Source organism: Capricornis sumatraensis, chromosome 10 (genome assembly GCF_032405125.1).
Source record: "Capricornis sumatraensis isolate serow.1 chromosome 10, serow.2, whole genome shotgun sequence".
Taxonomy (NCBI): domain Eukaryota; kingdom Metazoa; phylum Chordata; class Mammalia; order Artiodactyla; family Bovidae; genus Capricornis; species Capricornis sumatraensis.
In genome coordinates this window covers 16,413,106-16,433,188 of record NC_091078.1, presented here as the reverse complement: position 1 = coordinate 16,433,188, position 20,083 = coordinate 16,413,106, and the positions used below count along the sequence as shown (strand labels likewise).

The 20,083-nt window shown below is 40.5% G+C and overlaps 1 protein-coding gene across 3 annotated transcripts; it reads right to left on the bottom strand.

The window, feature by feature from the left end:
* Nucleotides 1-402: 402 nt before the first annotated feature.
* Nucleotides 403-19,979, bottom strand: PLA2G12B (phospholipase A2 group XIIB). 3 transcript variants are annotated; one of them, XM_068982425.1, is made up of 4 exons: nucleotides 19,632-19,979; nucleotides 9,853-9,941; nucleotides 5,995-6,160; nucleotides 403-1,256 (listed from the first exon to the last, which is right to left on the bottom strand). In XM_068982425.1, exons 1-4 carry the CDS (start codon nucleotides 19,840-19,842, stop codon nucleotides 1,135-1,137), a joined length of 588 nt encoding a protein of 195 aa, XP_068838526.1. In that variant the 5' UTR covers nucleotides 19,843-19,979; the 3' UTR covers nucleotides 403-1,134. The 3 variants fall into 3 exon arrangements, with proteins under 3 accessions (XP_068838526.1, XP_068838527.1, XP_068838528.1); XM_068982426.1 differs by having other exon boundaries at nucleotides 403-1,253; XM_068982427.1 differs by lacking the exon at nucleotides 9,853-9,941 and having other exon boundaries at nucleotides 19,632-19,784.
* Between the last annotated feature and the right edge of the window lie 104 nt (nucleotides 19,980-20,083).

Sequence of the window (20,083 nt, the reverse complement as noted above, 5' to 3'; positions counted from 1 at the left end):
GGTTCTTTAGGGTTTTAATATTCCTCAGGTGATTCTAATCTACAATCAGTGCTGAGAACCAGTGTTTTTAATACTCATCAGGTGATTCTAATCAGCAATCAGGACTCAGTCTCGTTCCCTTCAATTTCCACGGACTTTTCCTAGCTGTCTTCAGTAGCTGCTGCTGCTGCTAAGTTGCTTCAGTTGTGTTCGACTCTGTGCGACCCCGTCCCTGGGACTCTCCAGGCAAGAACACTGGAGTGGGTTGCCATTTCCTTCTCCAAAGCATGAAAGTGAAAAGTGAAAGGGAAGTCGCTCAGTCATGTCTGACTCTTAGCGACCCCATGGACTGCAGCCTACCAGGCTCCTCCATCCATGGGATTTTCCAGGTAAGAGTACTGGAGTGGGGTGCCATTGCCGGTCTTCAGCAGCAGTTTTTACCAAATGCTTCTCAGATCTTAACATGACATTAACACCACTTAGTAATTGGGAATTTCAACAGGACTAGTTCAATGAAGGAAAAAAATGGAACCCCAGAGACCTCACTCTGTCTGACCTGTACCTCCACAGGCTTTAATCAAGTAAGTCTCTGACCTTGTCTTGTTCTTAACTCTTCAGCACTAGTGGTTATAACTGTCATCATTGGAGGAACTTACCAGGTTGGGTTCTGTTCTCTTCTAAGTGAAATGGAAGCACATTGGAGATAGTGGAATTCATTCATCTCTTTTCACATTTTCTAAAAACTATATATGTGAGATGCTTATTAGCAACTGAAACATGGACCAGAGGAAAGTCATTGCCTCTCGAATGGTTGGACTCTCCAAAATTTCACTTATTAATATAATTATCAATTCCAAGAATTCCAGTATTTTAGTCTTTATTTTAGTCTTCAAAGTAAGCACTGAATTTCCAGGCAGATATGTCCTGGTTGGGGAGATTGGTGTTAAAGTGAAGAGTAGTTTTCAAATCACTTGGTGTCTTTTTTCCAGTCTTCCTTTTCCAAGGTCAAGACTCACTTTCAGCTATAAAATGGTGTTCCTTTCTGTGCTTTGTGGTATCCAAACTTTGGGAAAAAGTATGAGGTACATCCGCCATACTCCCAGACTGACAGCTTTGAGTGGTGTCACTCAAAATGGGGAAGGAATCACCTCTTCCTCACAACTCTTCTTTCTCCTCTTCTGCACAGATGCAAGCTGCCCGCTGACTGTTCATAAAGGGCCGGCAGCCCAAAGTCCATACAGTGTTGAACACAGTATCAGCCAGGGAATCACAGGCTACTTGAAAAAGATTAAGAGAAATATAAGGGTTAATATACAAGACTACCCCAAGTAGTAGTTTGAGTAATCTTGAAGAGGCAGCATATTTCCAAGGCTAACATGATACCCAGAGGAAAGTTAGAAGCAGTGACCCAAATACAGAATTAAAAGGAAAAAAAAAAAGATTTATGAGAAGCTTTTTCAGAGAAGCTTCTAGCCAAGCTAATAAAGCAGAACACACTTTGAGATGCCCTCCTTTTATGGGGCCTCCAGGTCAAAACCATGACTAGCAATCAGAATCTCCCACATCACTATGCTCACTCCATAGAAAATTACATTTTTTTTCTGGAGGATTCAAATAACATTGCTATGTTTCCTATAGCTTTCCCTATTCAAGTGTGGGATAAATAACTAGGTTACTAATATTTTGTGAAAGATTTGTGCGTCTGTATTCATCAGGGATATTGGCCTGTAAATTTGTGTGTGTGTGTGTGGTGTTCTTATCTGTTGGTATAGGTAAGGCTAGCCTCATAAGACTTGTTTGGAAGTTTTCCCTCCTCTTCAATTTTTTTTTTTTTTTTCAGTCTGACTGTGCCCAGTCTTAGTTGCAGCTTGCAGAGTCTTCACTGCCACATGCAGGATCTTTAGTTGCAGCTTATGGGCTCTTAGTTGGAGCATGTGGAATCTAGTTCCCGGGCTCCCTGCCTTGGGAGCACAGAGTCTTAACCACTGAACCACCAGGGAAGTCCTGTCTTGAACTTTTTGAAAGGCTTCCCTGGTGGCTCAGGTGGTAAAGAATCTGCGTGCAATGAGAGAGACCCAGGTTCAGTCCTTGGGTTGAAAAGATTCCCTGGAGAAGGGAATGGCTACCCACTCTAGTATTCTTGCCTGGAGTATCCTGTAGACAGAGGAGAGAAGGATTGATATTAATTCTTCTTTAAATGTTGAAGCTGCTTAAATAGCTGATTTTCTTTAAATGTTGAAGCCAGCAGCCTCACCTGAATCTAGAGTCCAGGGATTTTATTGGGCATTAGTTACATAGGCATATGGTACTTATGTGACTTATTTCAGTCACTGGTACTCCCAGACCCGCAGAAGGAAAGCAGATATTCACCATAAAATACACTGATTGTATAAGCCATCTAGACCAACTGGTATAGTGTGCCTCAAGATCTTAGACATCCAAAACATCTCATCAGTCAGAATTTTCCAAGAGTTCACTTCCCCTACGCTGATGAAGGGCTAATCATCAGCTAGAATGGCTAGAAAATAGCCATTTCTTGGGAATGTGCAGAGTTTTAATAAGCCAGATCTTTTGGATTAGACACTTTCTGTATGACATGGAACAGATATAACAACAGAAATCAGAGATGAGAGAGGAAATGGTAGAGAATAATGTTCTTGGCTAAATTTGAAACATCAATTTCAAAATAACGATGCAAGTTTTTTCATGTCTTTTAATAAATTTTTTGTAAATTTCAATGACTTCTCTTAAGAAATAATGCTTATTAATATTTGTTTGAAATTTAATTTTTTTGTTAACTTCATGTAAAATTTATCTCTAATTAAATTAACATATATAGAAAATTTCCACCTTTTTAAAAAAAGTGAAACCATCTGATCCTAAATTTTTTGTTTGTTGGGAGATTTTTGATTACTGATTCATTCTCCTTATTAGTAACAGTTCTGTTCAAATTTTTCTATTTCCTCATGATTCATTCTTGATAGATTGTTTGTTTTGAGGAATTCATCTGTTTCTTCTAAGTTGTCTAACTTGGTGTATAATTTTTCATGGTAGACTCTTATGGTCCTTTATATTTCTGTGATATTAGTTTTAATGTTTTCTCTCTTATTTCTGATTTTATTTTCATCCTCTTTTTTTTCTCTTGGCAAATGTAAAGTTTTGTCTATTTTGTCTTTTTTTAAAAAAACTAATTGATCTTTTCTAGTGTCCTTTTAGTCTTCATTTCATTTATTTCCACTCTGATCTTCCTTCCTTCCTTCCTTCTACAATCTTTGGACTTCATTTGCTTCATTTTACTAGTTCTTTGGGGTGTAAAGTTAGGTTGTTGATGTGAGATCTTTCTTATTTCTTGATGTTGAGGTTTATTGCTATGAACTTTCCTCTTATTAATAGAACTGCTAGGAGGGATAGTTAAGGAATTTGGGATTGACATGTACACACTGCCATATTTAAAATGGATAACCAACAAGGACCTACTGTAACTCAGGTACCAACAGGGAACTCTGCTCAATATTTTGTAACAACCTGACTGGGAAAATAATTTGAAAAGAAAGATAAATGTATATGCATAACTGAATCACTTTTTTGTACACTTGGAACTAGCACAACATTGTTAATCAGCAATACTCCAATATAAAAAAGTTTTTTTAAAAATTAGAATAGACCCAAATAAGTGGAAATACATCCTTGTTCAGTGGTCAGAAAACATAATTTTAAGATAGCAATGTTCCTCAAATGGATCTACAGAGCCAACAAAAGTCTTATCAAAATCTCACCTGCCATTTCTTGAAGAAATTGACAAACTGAACCTAAAATTCATGTGGAAATGAAAGAGATACAGAATATCTGAAAAAATCTTGAAAAAGAACAAAGTTGAAGGACACTTCTTGATTTCAGATTTTACCACGAAATTACAGTAATGAAAACAGTGTGGTACTGGCATAGATCAATAGAATAGAATTGAATTGAAAGTCTTGAAATAAACACTGCAATTATGACAAACTGATTTTTTGACAGGGGTACATAAACGATTTAATGTGGGAAAGAATAGTCTCTTTCAACAAATGGTGCAGGAACAAGTGGTGGGAAAGAATAGTCTTTTATTTAACAAATGGTGTATATCTATATGCAAAAGAATGAAGCTGGATCTCTTTCTTACACCATACAGAAAAATTAACTAAAATGGATCATAGATCTAAATATATGAGCTAACACAACACTTTTAGAAGAAAACATAGTGACTTTGAGTTCGACAAAGCCCTTTTACATATGACATCAGAAGTACAAGAAATTTAAAAGATAAAAACAGACTTAAGCAAAATGTAAAACTTCTGCACTATAAATTATATCATCAGGAAAGTGAAAAATCAACCCATAAAATGAGAGAAAGCATTTGCAAGTCATACATCTGTTAAAAGATTTACATCCAGAATATATTAAAAAAGTCTTATGACTCAATAATAAAAAGAGAGCCCAATTTTAAGGAGGGCAAATGAATAGACATTTCTCCAAAGCAATTATTTAATGGCTAATAAGCACATGAAAAGATGCTCAATATCATTAGCCCATAGGGAAATGTAAATCAAAACCAAAATGAGAGATAACTTCACACCCAATAGGGTTTATAATAAAATAGATAGATAACAGGTATTGGCAAGGATGTGGAGAAATTGGAACCTTAATACATTGCTGGTGGGGATGTGAATTGGGGTAGCTATTTTGGAAATCAATTTGTCACAAACTTACCAAATAACCTAGAAATTCCCCTCCTAGATATATATCCAAGACAATTGAAAACATGTCACCACAAATACTTGAAATAAGTGTTCATACCAGAATTATTCATAATAGTCCAAATGTCCATCAACTGATGAAAGAAAACTTGTTGTATCCATATAATGGAATATTATTCAGCTATTAAAAAGGAATGAAATACTGATGCACACTACAATATGGATAACCCTTACCAAATGAAAGAATCCAGTCACAGAAGACCACATATTTGTAATTCCATTTATGTGAACTGTCTAGAATAGCAAATTTATAGAGACAGAAGACTAACGGTTGCCTAGAACTAGACAGGGGAACATTGTGGTGAGACTGCTAATGGCTCTGGGATTTCTTTGTGGAGTGATGAAATTGTTCTAAAATTTATTGTGGGGAGTAACTTGACCTGACCCTAGATTAGCAGCAGGCATTTTTCACCTTTTATAGGTATAGACAGAAGGATACTCCCATTTACAGAGCCTCATTAATGATTAATATTTTCAAGTCTATGCACATTCACTTTAGAACGACACTCTAGACATTGGTCTATAACAGGAGCCAAGATTCTTCCTGCAGCTGACTTTCCCAGTAGCATAAAGCCAGCTCTTCATAAGCCCGAATTTCAAACTTTACCATCTAAAAGTATGTAACAGTAATACCTGGATATACCGTTCGGGCTTCAGAAACTAAAGAATTACAATTTTCCTAAGATAAATTAGGAAAAAGAAATTATAGAATCACTGCTAGAAGTTAGGCAGCTAAGCAGTCATTTTAAAATAATTATCCTCAAGGATATAGAGAACTTTACACAAAAAGAAGATAGGTTTTAAAAAATTCTTTCTCTTACTGAAAACAAAATAAGAAAAAAAAAAGCTTCAACCCAACCCCACGGATCTATACAGAATAATTCCTGATATGGAAAATTATTTAACAGTGGAATGGATAATGAAAGCCAGTTGGGCAAGTCTTGGTCTGGTCTTAGAGGATAGTTTTTATCCTCTGGGAAGGCTTTGGTGTGGCCCTGTCCATCAGGAGTGGCGCCAGCAGCTCCTGGGCAGGACAGCAAGAACTTTAGTGAAGGATTGCCAAGAGTTTCCCTTCCCCCTTGCTTCATTGGTCACAGAGTTCTATAAAGAAAGATCAATGAACTCTGATGGTCTCTTTGAGTAAAGGGGCTCTGATTACATTTCTGTGTGAAAATAGGTACCAAACCGTCTGCTCACAGGTCAATGAACTTAAGATACCTACCTTCCACATTGGAGACAAAGCCCAAACTCCGTTTAAGGTCAGAGCAGATAGAGTGGAGGCACCATCGGAATTTTGCATCACAGCGATACTTGTTGGCACCACAAGTGTCGTAACAGACGTCCAGCTGGTTGCAGCACTTGGTCATTGCTGGAATGCCCAAGTCCATCTGGAGAAAAGTGAAGGAAGAAAATGCCACGTTTAGACCAAGGGCCTTAGGCAACCTTGCCTATCTTGTTTTCAAATTCCTATTACAGATTCAGGTCAGTTCAGAAGCACCAGATGACTGGAAAGAATACATCAAGTTGACAATCACAGGATGCTACGTTTTAATCATGATCTAGTCATTAGTTTAATAACTTTGAATGGCCCCTTTTTCTGCTTTTTCTTTTAGATTTTAGTAGTTTTCAAATTCACAGGCCACTATGGAGCTAAAAATAGAAAATCAGAAAGTGAGTGCAAGAGGGCAGAGCTTCAGTACTTCAAATTCAACTAAAACCTTTACTTTGTGAGATTTTTTTTTTAACCAAAGATTCCAAGGCTCAGAAGTATGAAAAATTAAGCCTTAGTTCGCAAAGAGGTCACCAGGATTTTGCAGGGACCCATTCCATGCAGCGCTGTTTTAAGTGTGTGTATCTGTTTGTAATGTGTTGGGGAACAGAGTAGGGTATAGAACATAGTTCCTGACCACGAGGGGACTACGATCAAACAACATCTAACATATATATACACATACACATTTATAAAGTGTCCTATAAACAATTATAAATCTGTCATAAACTAAGTTCATAGACTTCCACGCACAGAGACATCAAATGGGAACTTTTGTAGAGGATTATTAGATGATGGTATACTTAAGATATAACAAGTCAAAAAAGGAAGTAATAAGCAAATCATATATAAGCAAGTCAACCAGTTTGTTTAGTCATTCTAGGGTCTTCTCAGTGTGATATATATTTTTTTATTATACATACTTTTTAATTAGGGAGAAAGACAAGTTGATAGCTGGCCTTGACTTCCAAAGTAACAAGTTAGATTTGACTGGGCTTCCCAGGTGGCATAATGGTAAAGAACCTGCCTGCCAATGCCAGAGACCTAAGAGATGTAGGTTCCATCCCTGGGTTGGGAAGATCCCCTGGAAGAGGTCATGGCAACCCACTCGTGTATTCTTGCCTGGAGAATCCCATGAACAGAGAAGCCTGGTGGGCTACAGTCCATAGTGTCACAAAGAATCAGACATGACGGAAGCAACTTAGCTGGCATGCACTTGAAGAGGGAAGGGACATGGTAGAATAAGTGATGAAAGAGAAGTAATCAAGAACAAGAAGACGAAGCAGTAGGTGGACGTGGAGTACATCTCTCTCCACAATGACATCAGGACTACACCTTCAGACACAGAGATACATGCAGAACACCAGCTGAGAGCTGACAGAAGTACCTGACCAGTAGAAAAGAATATATGCTGCTGCTGCTAAGTCGCTTCAGTCGTGTCCGACTCTGTGCGACCCCATAGACGGCCTCCCACCAGGCTCCCCCGTCCCTGGGACTCTCCAGGCAAGAACACTGGAGTGGGTTGCCATTTCCTTCTCCAATGCATGAAAGTGAAAAGTGAAAGTGAAGTCGCTCAGCCGTGTTTGACTCTTCGCGACCCCATGGACTGCAGCCTACCAGGCTCCTCCATCCATGGGATTTTCCAGGCAAGAGTACTGGAGTGGGGTGCCATTGCCTTCTCCAAGGAAAAGAATATATATACCACGCAAACCTCTGTAGGATGAAGGAACTAGGGGGAAAAGTTAGTAGGACTGGACCTGCCCTTGGCCAATGGGGGAACTGAAGCAGGGATCCGATCCCCACATCAGGGCAATTGTCTGAGTCATAGGAGAAACATTTAATGCTGAGAGTGAAACAGCTGATCTGTGGCAGCCTAAAGGGGATGAGGATCAGATAGTCCTTGCTACAGCCATACATACCATGGACAGGGACGCTGCTCCCCTGGAAGGCGTAGCAGCTGGGAGCTGGAGTTTTGGGATTGTGGAGCAATACCAGGGAGAGGGCTGCTGTTGACCGCGGAGAGACAGATGGGGGTAGCGGGTGGGGGGCAGATGTGAGGAAGGAGACTGTGGTAGGAAATGCCTGTGGAGGAAAGCCAGGCAGCCATGGAAGCAAGGCGATACTGCTGGAGGCAGTGGAGACATCACCATAGCCTCTCTCTCCCCACACGCCAGCATCGGCAGCTGAACATTAGAGGCTGACCCATCAAACACCTGATGCACTGAAGGACAGAGTAGGACCCACCCAGGGTGCTCCTTTAAGTGACCAATGCGCAGAACTACAGAGTAGGACCCCAGCCAGGGGGCCCCTCTATGTGCCTGATGCACCGGACAACAGAGAAAGCCCAGGCAAGGGAGCCCTCTAAGTCCCTGAACGGGCAGGGCTATGGAGAAAGACTGGCCAAAGAGGCCTTCTGATCACCAGCAACAAGAGGCTCGACAAAAGACTCTGATAGGGCCGTAACTCCTGCAGCGGAGGCAGTCTGTGTCCCTACACAGTTGGCATCGCCAAGGTCCCCACAAGCCAAGCATTTGTGCCACCTTCATCCTCAACTCTCACTGGGGCAGAGCTGCCACAGGCAAAAAGAGTCTTGCATCTATGCACACAGGCTCACTTTGGTAGTGTCTGACTCTTTGCAACTCTGTAGACTGTGGCCTGCCAGGCTTCTCTGTCAGGAAGCAGGGTAGGGTCTCCAGGCAAGAATTTGCCTGGAGGTTTCCATACCCTTCTAGAGCACTATATTTCCTGCTGCCCTAGCCGCCAACTCCCCTGAGTACCTGGAGCTGCCAGAACCCCTGTGACCCAAGCAGCTGCACCACCCCACACCTGGCCCTCACAGGGGCAAACCCAAGTCCTCCAGGGCAGCCTCAGGAGCAAACCCCAGTGGATGACCCGTATCCCGAGGTGGAAGTAAAACCACAGTTGAAATCCAGGGGCAGTGTGGCTAAGGAAGAGCTGTACAAGCTGTACAAGCTGCAGATTAAATCCACACGATCAACCAGGCAGACTCTGTGTCTATGGAATATATAAAAGGTCATTGAGAGCTCCCACAAAAAAAACCACACTAGTTCTGATAGCTGTGAATACTGGGGGCAAGAACACACAAGAGTGGGACCAGCTTAGAATCAAAAACAAGATATGAAATCCTTCTACCAAATTTTCTACCACTTTAGCTTCTTTTCTAAAGTGAAAAAGGTAAAAGGGTTTCTGAGAGGTCTTTAAAAAATTAATTATTACTTGTTTTTAGAGGAATCTGATAGTTTGAGAAATAGTCAGTGGCAAAATGAAAAATGTTTTAGGCGGCAGCTGGTTGACAGGGGACGATATGTGTGTGTGTGTGTGTGTGTGTTTGCAGATTTCTATGATGCTAATACTCCAAACATAATTGATTTAACAGTTCAGACATGAAGTCGGCCACTTGCAAAAGTCCTGAGCATACAGCAATCAGCCCTCACTGGTCACTACCAGCTTGGTCCAGTACATCTCTAGAAAGTCTCACCACTTTGAAGAAGTCACACTTGTCTGATCTATTTCAAATTAAGTTATGCTTGGTTCGCTAAGGCTCAGCTGATGTTTGCACTGGTGACTTCAAAGTTCACTACCCAATGGCTAATCTGAGGGACAGCTGCATCTGAGAAAAGGAAATTAGATGCTTTCTTTGAAAATTATCTCCTTTTCTCTGTATCCAGTTTAAAATACTAATTATATTGCTCAACCATATTCCATAAGTGATGAGTTCCATTAGAGGGACCTCTTAGATTAGTCTTAGTCAAAACCAGTCAACTAAGAAAACAATGGAGGTGTACATACTCTTTCTGGTACCTTGAGACCCAGGAAATAGGAGCTGCAGCCATTGGGCTCCTGAGGCTTGTAGCCAGGTCTGGGCATTGGTGCCTTTCCTAGCAGGGGAAACAGGAAAGAAGCAGGAAGAAGAGTTTAGAAATGAAGCATTTGGAAACATTCATCAAATAAAAATTGTCTAAAAGTATATTCAACTTTTCCTTTAAAAATAACTGCTCATCACCGACTTAAATTAGGTGGTGATGATGAGTGATGATATCATAAAAAAGTAATACTCTCCAGACCAGACTGGCATTTTTCTCCCAATCTTGAAGAGTTTTATGAGCATTTATTTACTAACAATTCTAACATTTCTTACATGGGTGTAAGAAGATAAGGTCCATGGCAAAACCAAACTAAAACTTAAGATCTTTCATTCTTCTATCCACTGTAAGACCACATACTATACACAAAGACCACTGCCTGATCATACACTTAAGGGATCAGAATTAAAATTATACCACAAACATTTTTAGAATAACTTGAAGGAAATTTTGCAAGATTCCATAAATGTAGGCAAAGCATTATTGACCAAAATACAAAGAAAACATGCCTATACAATATTGTAGTTGTTTGTGTCATAGAACTAAGGCGAAACTATCTGAAAAGCTTTGGATTTCTTGGTTTCTCTTTCAAGGCTTTTGGGTTATTTTATAGTCTTGCAAATACATACAGAGAAGCCTTGTCAGTGTATCAAGGGTAGTCATTATAGATAAAGATAACCTTGACCTTAGATGACCTCAGAACAATCATCTGCAGTGAGTATTTTTATGCCATTATCCGGATAAGAAATATGGGACTAAGAGATTTAGTGATTTGCCTGAGTCATTTAGAAAGTGGGAGGAATTGTGATATAAATCCAGCTTTCCTGTTTGTCTCCTAAACCCATGCTCTTTCCCCTCATTCCTCTTCATCTTATAGGAGATCCGAGACATAACAAAAGACTCAGGAAATAAGCCAAGAATTAATCCTCCAAGTGAGACACATGGCATTTCTTCTTTCTCTTCTGTAATTTTCTCCAATCAGGTATTTTATTCTTAATTATTTTGTATTATGAACTATTTCAAAACTAAAGTCAGAGAAACAAATACCTATGTACCCACTACACAGAGACAATGAATGTCAATGTTGCCAAACTTGCTATAAATATTTTTTATGCTTAATTAAATGTTATAAGTATAGTTGAAGTCTCTTTATACCCCATCTTTCTGTTTTAAGTTTTAGATGCTAAGTCTATGATTTAAAACTCTCTCTCCTTTTATTCTTAAAAATTGTCTTGATTACTCTTGGACATTTACTCTTACATATGAATTTGTGAGTCTACTTATTACATTCTACAAGACATCATCAGGATTTTTATTGAAAATACATTGAATTTACAGATTAATTTGGAGACAACTGGATTTCTTAGCATATTCTAAATTTCCAGACATGAGCCTAATATAGCTTTCTATTTACTTAGATCTTACTTATGTCTTTCAATAAAGTGTTATAATTTACTCCATATGTTTATTATATCTCCTACAAACTATATTATTCAGATGCTTAAACAAGGTAGAATATCTTAAGAATATCAGGATCTAAAATTAAGGCTCAGAAGGCTGGAATGATGTCTGCCCTTTTCTGGAACCGAGGCTGCTTCTAACCTTCGGCTCTACCAGCCCTGAAATGTAGCCCTGGGTCTCATGATCCAAGATGGTGCTTCAGCCAACGCATCCATATTACAAACAGCAGAATGGAAGAAGGAGGTAGAAAGGTCAGAGGCCCTCTCTTTAATAAACCCATTCCAGAATGTTACACATATCACTTCCTCTTACTTCCCTTTAGCCAGACTTTAATCATATGGCAACACCTACTTGCAAAAGTGGGCTAGGAAATGAAGTTTTTTTTTTCAATGTAGGCAGCCATGAGCCCAGCTTGAAGTTGGAAGGAGGGCTTATGTATGTAGAAAAAATGGGGATAATGAGCAGTCTCTGCCATAGTCTGTTTGGGTATTTGTTACTGCGGTACAACATGTTTATAAGACAGTGGTTCAAGATAGCCCTCAGTGATCCTTGTCCTGGTGTATTTATACCCGTGTGTACTGTCCTATGGTTTGTTTGTGTGACCAACAGAATATGGCAGAAATGGAGGTATGTTGCTTCCAAAATTACATTATAAAAGACTACAACTTCTGTCATGGAAAGGTCCATGTGGCAAAGAACTAAAGCCTCCTGCTAACAGCCACATGAGTTTGGAAGGAGATCTCCAGCTTCAGCCATATCTTCAGAGACTGTAGTATCAACAGGCAGTGTGACTAGAACCTTTATTAGAAACTCAGAGCCAGAACCACCCAGAAGAGCATCTAGATCCCCCATCCTGTGTGATACAATATAATGTTTGTTAAATGTTTGTTATTTTTAGCTGCTAAGTTTGGGGGTCACTTGTTTCTCAGCAATACTTAATTATTGCAGTTGTCATTATGATTTGAATGTTTTTTCATTACATCTTTTTCTACGAGAGCTTTATTGAGATAAAATTCACATATTATACATTCACTCATGTAATGTATTTCAGTGGGTTTTAGCTGTGAGATCATCACCATAATCTAATTTTAGAACATTTTTATTATCCCAGAAAGAAACCCAATACCCATTTTTACAAAAATCTCCATCTTTCATGTTCATCCATGTTGTAGCATGTACCAGTACTTATTCCTTTTTATGTATGAATAATATTCCATTCTCTGGATCGACTACAGTTTGTTTATTCATCCACATTAATAGACATGGTATTTGTTTCCATTTTTGGGGCTATTTGTGAATAGTGCTGCTATGATCAACTGTCTACAAGTGTTGGTTTGAATATCTGTTTTCAGTTCCTTCATTTTTCTATAGCTAAGGAGTGGAATTTCTGGGTCATAGAGTAATTCTGTTTAACGTTGTGAGGAACTATCAGCCTGCTTTTTTCAGCAGCTGTACTATTTTGTATTTCTACCAGAAATATACAAAAGTTTCAATTTCTTTAATCCTCACAATTTCACTACAGTGTATCTATAAGTGGTCTATATATCTGGAACAATCTGAAGGCTTTGGGTCTTTCACCTCTGGAGAATTCATAGCCCTTGTCTGAATTTTTAAGTTTCTTCATTCTCTATAATTTCTCCTTCTAGGCCTCTTTCTACTGAATGGTGAATCTTTTTGATCCTGTCCTTCTTGTATCTTAATCTCTCTTTTATATTTTCCCTATTTTTCTCTCTGTACTGAATTTTTATTAGCTTCATCAAATTTATTTTCTACTTTATTAATTATCTCTAGGTTGACTAGCTGCTAGATTATCTGATGTGTAACCCATCCACTGAATTCTTTTGATGACTATAATTTTTATTTCTGTGAGTTCTATTTAAATCTTTCAAATCTACATATTCATTTTCATTGTTTTATTTTCTAATTACATTTTCTATCCTTTCTTTTATATTTTTAATAATTTCAAATGTTATGATTTTTTATCTCCAATCCTTGGGATGCCCTTTCATTTTTTAATGTCCACTGACTGTCATGGTGGATTATCTTTTCAAATGGTATGTAGTTGTTTTCAGAAGGGCTTGTTTTTCTAAAAGAATTCCTGTGCCCTGAGTCACATACTGCAGAGTAGTCCCTAGCTGCTTTTGCTGTGGCTCCAGCAGACTGTGGGTAATTGAGACACACAGGTATTTGTTAATTTCTCAGCTTGGAATACTCACACCAGGCCAACTGAAGAAATTCAGATTCCTCATCTGTGCATAGAATATGCTTCAGGTAGTGATTTTTTAGTGGGTATCTATTCCTCCTGCAGGCCCCATCCCCAGGTGGATAGAAAGCTTTCTTGCTACTTCTAATCCCTTTTAAACAGACTAGACAGTTTCCCAGGCTCTAAACTTTCTGCAAACTTGTCAGTTCCAACTTCCCAAATCTTACAGTTCTTCTCCTCTCTGTATGACCATTAAAGCACATTCCTCAGCCCATGGAGTCTATATATAATGTTCCAGACTGAGACCTCCAAGGACCACAGCAGCATAAGCTCCTGCTACCACTTTGGTTTTGTGTTTCCTCTTCATTTCAGGAACTTGAAGGTTTCCCTTTATTTCATTCTAGCTTGAGTGTATATGTATTTGTTTTAATATTTAATTTCCACTCAGCCTTTTTATTATTTGTAATGGAAGTGTCCTGTACTTGTTGATGGAGTCTGCCAGCCCACCAGTGATTCCTCCATCACTTTTCAAAGGCCTTGAGAAATATAACTTAGTATTGATACTCTACTAACTTGTTGTGTGTGTGTGTGTTGCACAGGGAGTAGGGGGATGGGTAAAGTGTATTAAATAATACTAGTAATCAAATTATACATATGAAAATAATCACACAATTAAATGTGTATTATCTCTCGGAAGTGAGACTATGGTGATTTTATTTCTTCTTTGAGTTGTTATTTTACAAATGTTCTACTCATACTAGGTTTATAGAAATCAGGGGGAACATTTCAGTAAACAAACAAATGTCTAAATTTGATGGTGAAATTTAACTCTTTTTCTGATCAAGGGTTTTTGCAGCAGACTCAGTCCAGTTTCCTGAGTTACCCTCTGCCTTTTTTGGACTTAATAACTCACAGAAGACAAAACTCCCAGTTTGAAAGATAATGGGTCACCAATTATAGACACGTCCTATCTGGCCTGCTGTTGATAACAGTTACTTTTATTGTATTTAATGTTTCATGATAGTTGTAGAAAGTCTGTTGAGGAATGAAGCTTGAAATAAAAATTCTAAGAAAAGAGGTGATGGTTTGAGTCCAGACAGAAATTATGTACCAGATCCTCATGTTACAGCTGGAGCAGATTTGAGGTGTGTTACGTCTTTTCAGTTTGATGTTTTTAGTCTAGGCCTCAGTTACGCACGATGTCACAACCTAGCTTTATTTTGGGGTTTTGGCTACCTATAGGAGTGACAGGCTGACCACCTGATCTGGATCAGCTTGGCAAACACTGGGCCAAGTCCAGCCTGTTCTTGTATAACCTGCCAGATAAAAATAATTTTTATATTTTTAAATGGTTGGGGGAAAAGTCAAAAGAAGGATAATATTTTGTGACATGTTAAACTTGAAATTAAAATTTTAGTGCTCATAAAAACTCTTCAGAACACAGCAACACTCATTAAGTATATTAGCCACAGATGCTTTCACAGAAGAACAAGCCAAAAACTGTTTTGATCTTGAGGATGGTCCTTTAAGCAAGACAAAAAATGCAGAAGATATAAAGAAGTCCTGATAGACTTGTGGAGATTTAAAACATCTGACTAAAGTGAAACACCACAAAACACTTAAAAGACAAATAAGGGAGTTAGGCGTGAAATGAGAGTTCTACCAGCAGACAGGTCCACTACCTTCTGGGCCCAACCGGTTTTTCTCTCTGTCACAGTAAAAATGTCTGGGGTTTATCACCCAGGTCAAGGGTTAAGCCACACACGGGAGGGTGTGTACTTTCTCCCCACGCAGCTGCTTCCAGCAGAGGCAGCTCTGTGCTCCACTAGGGGTCGACCTGGTGGTCAGAGTGCCGAATTAAGCGCACATTTTGCTTCCTGCCAGAAACCCTCAAACACAGCATGAGGAACACAGCAAGGAGCGAAACAGAACTGTGGCAATTGAACTGAGGCCGTGAACTCTATTCCAGTCGCTAAAACAGATCCAGTTACTGTATGAGGTCAAGTGAGCGACTGGTCCCAGAGATTTGTCTGGGACAATCCCTGTTTCAGTATTTAAAGTCCTTCGTCCCAGGAACCACTGCCCCCCTCATCCTGGCAAACCTCGACAGTTCATCACCTTTCCTGAGAACAACCTTTGCCCTCCAGGTCAGTAGCTCTTTCCTTTTTTTGGGCTATACATCCTCTAAGAATCTGATGAACGCTGTGAATTCTTTGCCTGGAAAAATACACAAACTCACAGGTTCATAAAATTCTGCTCTAAAATCTCAAACCGGTAAAAAGTTCTCTAGAAAATAAGAATGCTGATGTTTAAGGATACCTGCTTTCCTAGAACTTAACGCAAGAAGAAAATTATCCTTTTATCCAAGTTTGACAGTGTGCATGAATATCTTAAACCATGATATACAAGACACAGAAACTCTGCCCCAGAGACCTTCATAAAGACTCAGAACATCTAAATCATCATTTGATACTTTCTTCCAGAAGCCGAGAGGGTGTTTTCCAGCCACTGGGATTTCTGTGTTTTTTAATTTTATATTGAAAAAGAATCAGAAGAATCTGATTGCATAGTTAACTTGTTGACTATCTTTCTCAAACATTTATAAAATTTGTTTGGTACCTGCCATGCTCCATTTGGTAGCTTGGTTCAGATGTAAAGAATCTGCCTGCAATGCAGGAGACGGGGGTACAATCCCTGAGTCAGGAAGATCCCCTGGTGAAGGGAATGGCTACCCACTCCAGTATTCTGGCCTGGAGAATCCCATGGACAGAGGAGCTTGGTGGGCTGTTACAGTCCATGGGGTCACAAAGAGTTGGACGCAACTGAATGACTTTCACTTTCTAACAGCACTAATTCTTATATACAGTGTCTTTAATTCTTATAACCATCTTGCAAGATAGATATTATTAACATTAGATATAAACATGAGGAAACAAAGGTTGAGAAAGTTAGGTAACTTGTCCAAGGTCACTAGCAACGAGATGTCCTGCACCCCCACCCCCAGATCAAACCCTTGATTTTTCCATCAAAGCCTGGTTCAAGGACCATTTGTGCTGTCCCTAGCACAGCCCTATTGAGTCAGAATCCCTGAGGAGGGAGAGGGTGTTCACATTAGTGCAGACTCCTTAAACCAGGTGTATGTACCATGTATCACCCCACTCCAGCACTCTTGCCTGGAAAATCCCATGGACGGAAGAGCCTGGTAGGCTGCAGTCCATGGGGTCGCGAAGAGTCGGACATGACTGAGCGACTTCACTTTCACTTTTCACTTTCACGCATTGGAGAAGGAAATGGCAACCCACTCCAGTGTTCTTGCCTGGAGAATCCCAGGGACGGGGGAGCCTGGTGGGCTGCCGTCTATGGGGTCGCACAGAGTCGAACACAATTGAAGCGACTTAGCAGCAGCAGCAGTACCATGTATGCTCTTGATTCGTGTTGAATCTCTATGTTTTAGCCCAATCCTTTGGTAAATTCAGATTTTGTGTGTTAACAGGAAAACTAACTGTAGGTAAATGAAGTGTGGCAAACAGTGTTGACAGGCTAGCAGGATACAAGCACAAATTGCCGGTCTGAACAACTATGGGCTGAAGTTCTTTCAGAATGATCCCTTACATTGTGTTGTCTACTGTAGCTGCAATTTGTAATCACCTGGGAAACATTAAAAATAATGATGTCTGGGTCCAACCTAAGGAGATTCCCTTTTAATTGATTTGGGCAGCAAGTGTTTTTTAAAGCCGCCCAGGTGATTCTAAGTGCTGAGTGAGGTAGGAACCACTGTTTTAAGTGGTGATAAGCACCTATCAAATGGCAATTTTTCTTGTAGACTAACTGTTGCTAAATTGTTCCTTCTGGAAAAAAAAGAGAAAAAAATCAGTTTTTAAAGCAGCCTTTTTCCCCCTGGAAGTGTGATCCCAGGACTCGAGCAGCAGCAGGACCACCTGTGAACTCTTAGAACTGCAGATTTTCTGGCCCCGCCCCAGACCTACCCAATCAGTATAGGAGGGGTCGAGGTGAAGCAGTCTTTTTAAACAAGCCCTTGAAGGGATTTGCAGCGCAGGCAAGTTTGGGAGCCAGTGCTTTGAAGAAAGTGTTTTGCACAAGAAATGTGTCACAAAGCAAACTGTAAGCGAACAGTGAGTTATTAGATGCTATCTGTTCAAAAGCCTGCTTGGTTCTCAATCAACTTGAGAAGATAGTCTGTGCTGTTTGGGTGCAGCCTTCAGGTTCTTGGCTCTCTGCATTCCAAAGGAAACAAGGCTTAACCCCCTCTTTCCTATATGGTTTTCAGGTCCTTTTTTGGACAGGTTCCATTTTGCAGAGTGACTGGAGTTACTTGCGACCCTGTAATCTCTGTTGACTATTCCCATCCCCCACCAGTGATTGCTGCATCAACTGACCCAGGTGGAAACTTGTAACCAAACTGCTGAAATCTTTTAATGCCATTTTACTAGAAAAGAGGGTTTGGGTCTTGTTTCCCTAAAGAGAAGAGAAAAGGAAAAAAAAGTCCTGTGTTGTCTATTTGCTAAAACACAGACTTCATAAGTCTTGTGTTGCTTCTAGGAAGGAAAGGAGCACAAGTGTTTATCAAATACCTGGAGTTAACCCTTTCCTGCCCCATCCATGCAAACTCGGTGAGCATGGTCCCTGTGACAAGGCATCTCTGCATTTGTCCAACACACCCTGGATGAAGACGTGGCTAGCAGTTTTCCTCTAGCACAGGTTTACTCCATGGAATCTTCACAGAGGCTGCAGCTTCCTTTTTTCACTATCTCCCTCTGAGGTTGAAGCTTCTATTCTGTAAAAATTTGGGTTCTGGAGTGCTAACCACAGTCTCTTAGTCACTTTCAGTTTGTAAGAAGAGATTCCCCCTGCTCAGGGGTAAGAAAGGAGTGCGAGACATTGGCCGAGTCCAGCAAGCGTGTGGCTTTTTTGAGTCTCTCTCCAAGCTGAGTTTTATCTGTTGTGTCTGGAGAGAAAATTTCTCAAGTGTTTTCCTGCTAGGCTCAATCACCATCTTCATCTCTTAATCCCATGCTGAAACATTTGATAAACTAAACATTGAAATCGATGCTGTTAGGAGACTGTGTCTGCTTTCAAAAACATTTTCTTTGGAAGTTACCCCTTGCCTCCTAGCTGTAAGGTCCAGGGCCCCTCTTTCTGCTCCCATTACACTGAATTCCAGTGTCGGGAGAGCAAGAACAGGCCTCAGGTTCTGCTGTTTTGCAGCTAGGCCTTCACACAGCTTCCCAGGTACCCTCTTTAGAACTCGGGTGAGGTAGTGCTCCTACCCATTCAGTTCCACATCCAAGACCAGGCCCGAGGGACAGTGTGGTCACTCGGCCTGATCCCTGGTGGGCAGAAGCGGCTGGCAGATGCCCATCCTACTCACGGAAGGCCTGCCACTGCTGACTGAGGCAGGGACAGCTCTCTTGGTTCGGGATGGGGTAGGGGGTGGGATGGGTTAGGCAAAGTGGTCAGAGACTGACATAGTTGGGAGGAAGGTGTGAACTGTATTACGGGGAGAGGAGAATCCATTTCTAAGCTAGGCACAAAGTGTCTGAGGAAGCTCAGAATTTTCTGGCAGAATTTTCCCTGAATGATCAGCTTCAGTTTTCAGCCCTAGGAACACCTCACAAAGACATCCCCTATTCATTTTCCTCCTTGCCACCTTTTGCTAAGTATCTATCTGCCTCAAAACAAACCCATTAAAATGGCCCCAGGGAACAAGTATTGCAAAACTCCTTGGAGTAGGTTTGCCAGATAAAACACAGGAAGTGCAGTGAAATATATATTTCAAATAAACAATCAGTAATTTGTCATTATAAGCATGTTTCAAACATCTCAAATATTTTAACAAATATTGGTTGTTTATTTGAAATTCAGAGTTCACTGGGCATTCTACATTTTAATTTTCTAAATCTGGCAACTACCCTGTAAGAAGGGGATAACAGGGGAAAAGTGCATGACAGATTGTGGCCCCGCTCAGGCTGTTCACAGGTCCGCCAGCGATAGTTTCACAGGAAGAGAAGCTGTGCACTCACCGTATCGGCACCTGTACTGACAGACTCCATTTTTCCCTCCCAGCAGTTCCAGAAAGGAATCGAAGTAGCTGTTGACAGATTCAAAGCTGTCCCGGATGTGCCGAAGGCCCCAGTCTGAATAGGACTCCTCTGCGTCAGGGCTGCTGTCACTCTGAGCCAGGCCACCAGCCAGGCTGAGCCACAAAATCAAGAAGCTGATGGCCCGTGTCATCCTGTAGCCAGGTGGGTGCTGAGGTCCCTCCTCAAACTCCCCCAGCCAGTGTCCCAGGAAGTCCAGGTACACAGCCCACCGGCCAGATGCCAGGCAGGACTGGAAAAGGGATTACCTGGAACGCTCAATCTGTGTGCTCCCCAGAGGTGGACTTTAAACACAGCTATGGAGGTTAGGATGAGATCAGGGCAATTAGAAAGGGCAAAGGTTAGGCAGTAGGAGGGCCTTTCTGGGGGACGGC